The sequence below is a fragment of the Parasteatoda tepidariorum genome, chromosome 8 (assembly GCF_043381705.1).
Source record: "Parasteatoda tepidariorum isolate YZ-2023 chromosome 8, CAS_Ptep_4.0, whole genome shotgun sequence".
NCBI classification, from domain to species: domain Eukaryota; kingdom Metazoa; phylum Arthropoda; class Arachnida; order Araneae; family Theridiidae; genus Parasteatoda; species Parasteatoda tepidariorum.
This window is the reverse complement of record NC_092211.1, coordinates 87,880,944-87,883,882: the sequence shown is the minus strand read 5'-3', so window position 1 is coordinate 87,883,882 and position 2,939 is coordinate 87,880,944. Positions and strand designations below refer to the sequence as shown.

The 2,939-nt window shown below is 35.3% G+C and overlaps 2 protein-coding genes across 2 annotated transcripts; both read left to right on the top strand.

The window, feature by feature from the left end:
• Positions 1-361: 361 nt before the first annotated feature.
• On the top strand, positions 362-841 carry LOC122269501 (major centromere autoantigen B-like). The gene has a single exon (XM_043043033.1). It carries the CDS (start codon positions 362-364, stop codon positions 839-841), a length of 480 nt encoding a protein of 159 aa, XP_042898967.1.
• A 106-nt stretch (positions 842-947) lies between these two features.
• On the top strand, positions 948-1,838 carry LOC122269500 (tigger transposable element-derived protein 6-like). Its single transcript, XM_043043032.1, has one exon. The coding sequence runs from the start codon at positions 948-950 to the stop codon at positions 1,836-1,838; it is 891 nt and encodes a 296-aa protein (XP_042898966.1).
• The last annotated feature ends 1,101 nt before the right edge of the window (positions 1,839-2,939 follow it).

The following is a 2,939-nucleotide window of genomic DNA, read 5'->3' as shown; positions in this document are numbered from 1 at the left end:
AAAGTATTATTGAAGTGTAACTTCTTAGAACTAAATACAGTGGAACCCCGATTTTACGTTTTCCGTTTCGTACGTTATCCCGCTTCTTACGTCACTTTCTGCTGATCCGTAAAAATTGACTATACCGATAATGTTAAAAATTCCCGGATTTTGCGTTACCCCTTTTATGAAAATCCCGCTTGATGCCTTTTTCTACAAACAGATCAAAAAAATTTTTTTATTCTATTCAAAATGGTTTTACTCATTTTTCCATGCTAGCATACCAAATGAGATTTTCTGTCGGTTTTGTTTGAGTTTGAAAGCTATAGCATTTTTTCTCATTTTCGAAACCCCAGTCATCGTGTTCTTTTCTCGAAAGAAGATGGCGAAACGAAAATGCTTTTCTCTGGCCGAAAAGGCTGAAATCGTCGAAAAAGCTAAAGAATTTCGTGGCACTAAAGTTGATCCTGCTAAATCTTTGGGTATTGCTTATTCAACTTTGCAAATGATTTTAAAGCAAGAATCTTCAGTAGAACTAAACGCTGAAAAACTCGGAAAAATTGCCAAGAAGAGAAAAACCTTAAAAACATCTCCGTATGATGAGTTAGAAATTTTTTTAATGAACTGGTTCAAGGAAGACAGAGCAGCAAAGATTCCTATAAATGGATCCATCCTGAGAGAAAAGGCGCTTGAAATTGCTGAACGGCTTAAACTCCAAGGCTTCAGTGCATCAAATGGCTGGATCGATCGATTAAAAAAACGGAACAATTTATGCTTCAAATCTATCTGTTGCGAATCCGATAGTGACAACTGTGCAACAGTGGAAAGAAGAAACTCTGCCAAATTTATTAAAGGGCTATAATCCAAGTGACATATTTAATGACGAAACGGGATTGTTTTTCAACCTATTGCCAAAGAAGACATTGACATTTTAAGGTGAAAATTGCCATGGAAGAACGCTTTCAAAAATGCGCTTGACTGTTTTGCTCTGTGCAAATGCCGATGGAAGCCAAAAGTTAACGTCTCTTGTGATCGGTAGAGCAGAGAAACCACGGTGTTTCAAAAATATCAAAAGTTTTCCTACCGATTACGATTCAAACAAAAACGCATGGATGACGCAAGCATTATTTAAAAATTTTCTTCGAGAACTGGATAAGAAAATGAGTTTTCAAAAGCGCAACATAATTTTATTCCTAGACCAATGCACTGCTCATTTAAACCTTAAATTGAAAAACGTGCGAATAGAGTTTTTTCCAGTTAACTGTACGAGCAAACTTCAACCACTGGATTTAGGAATTATACGATCATTTAAAGAGAGTTACCGGAAGCAACTGGTTAGAAAATCTCTAATGTTTCTTGATTCTGGTGACTTTCAGGATGCTTCTAAGGCAAAAATTAATGTTCTTGAGGCTCTTAATTTGATATCTTCAGCTTGGGACAGTGTCGACCGAAAGTGCATTATCAATGGATTCAATAAAGCAGGATTTTCAATATCGGAGGAGGAGAGCGCTGTTGTTTTGGAAGAAGAAGAAGGTAGCGTGTCTGAAGTTGAGGACCTTCCGGAAGTCGATGATGCATACATCGACTGTGACACAGATATCATTACTTCAGAAATCCCTTCCATAAGTGATTTAATGCCTGATTCCGACGATAGTGCTGATGACGATGAAGATGAAATAACAGAAGACGTGCCAACAGCTGATCAAGCGATACAAAGCATAAAAACTCTAAAACAATTTTTACTTGCAAATGTAAATCAAGAAGCAAATTTGCAAAAAATTGTTAGTATTGAACGAGCTGTATACGAAATTGTAGCTAGAAACGAAAAGCAAGTAAAGATTACTCATTTTTTCCATTAATTTAACTGGTAGGTGTCAATTTTTAAAAATATGCATAGATTTTTCTTAACCCCGATTTTACGTTATTCCGCTTCGAGCGTTTTTTATCGCTAGTCCGACAGAAAACGTAACATCGGGGTTTCACTGTAGTATAATTAAAATATAGTTTATAATTTTAAAATAACCAAAATATGTCTAGTTCATTAAGAAACTAATGCAATTAGACAATCATAATGTTAAACAAAAACTAATAAAATTATTTCTTATTGAATCAACCAATTGTTGTCATATCACGCGATTCATTTCTAAATTTCATCAATTCAATTTCTTTATACAATTCAAATTCACGTCAATGTTTTTAGTTCAAAGGTAGGCTTAAACAGAAAGCGACATTCGACAGCTATAAACTGCGTGTAACTTTGTCTTTGTAGCGTTAATCACGCCAACAATAAGGTGAAGATACGTAGCCTTTAAAATTAACGCGATCATGCGCAGTTGCTTCAAATCTTACGTAATTGAGAGTACGGAAGCTAACTTAAAAGTGCAAAATCTCTCTAATCAAAGGTTCTTGGCTATACCAGGAAAAAAAACAGCTGTGGCTTAGAGGTTGCGGCATTCTTAATGCAAAAATTTCTGAAATTGACATGAAACCATAGATTTATTAAGTCTAGCACAATAATCGTTAAAGTAGAGCGAATATTTTAAAATACCTAATATGTTTTGAATAAAAAATTCAATGCCTATTTCCGTGATAGCATTTTAGAGTCAAACGAACTCAGGTTTTTAACGTTTTTTAGGAGTAAAATCAATTTTACCGTCGGTAGAGTTATCATCAGTAGACTGCACTGTTATCTGTTCTTCCTCTTCTTCTCATAGTCAGATTTTGTTTGTGTATTGTTCGTGATAGTAAAGTTGTTGGTGTTTGTTTGTTTGTTATTCTTGTAGCGCATGCTAACCGAAGTTAACACCTCATCTAAGGCTGGATAAGTGCTGGATATTATTCCATTTGAGTGTCCTGAGAAGACCTGAAGTGTACCGCTCAGCCCATACTTTTCACAAAATGTCGAACTATTTGAGATCAATCTAGCCTTGTCTATCTCTGAAGTTGAAGCAATTGAGAGT

What these genes read in the sequence shown, in the direction of transcription:
- LOC122269501 (XM_043043033.1), top strand. Translation starts at nt 362, where the DNA reads ATGGCGAAACGAAAATGCTTTTCTCTGGCCGAAAAGGCTGAAATCGTC.
- LOC122269500 (XM_043043032.1), top strand. Translation starts at nt 948, where the DNA reads ATGCGCTTGACTGTTTTGCTCTGTGCAAATGCCGATGGAAGCCAAAAG.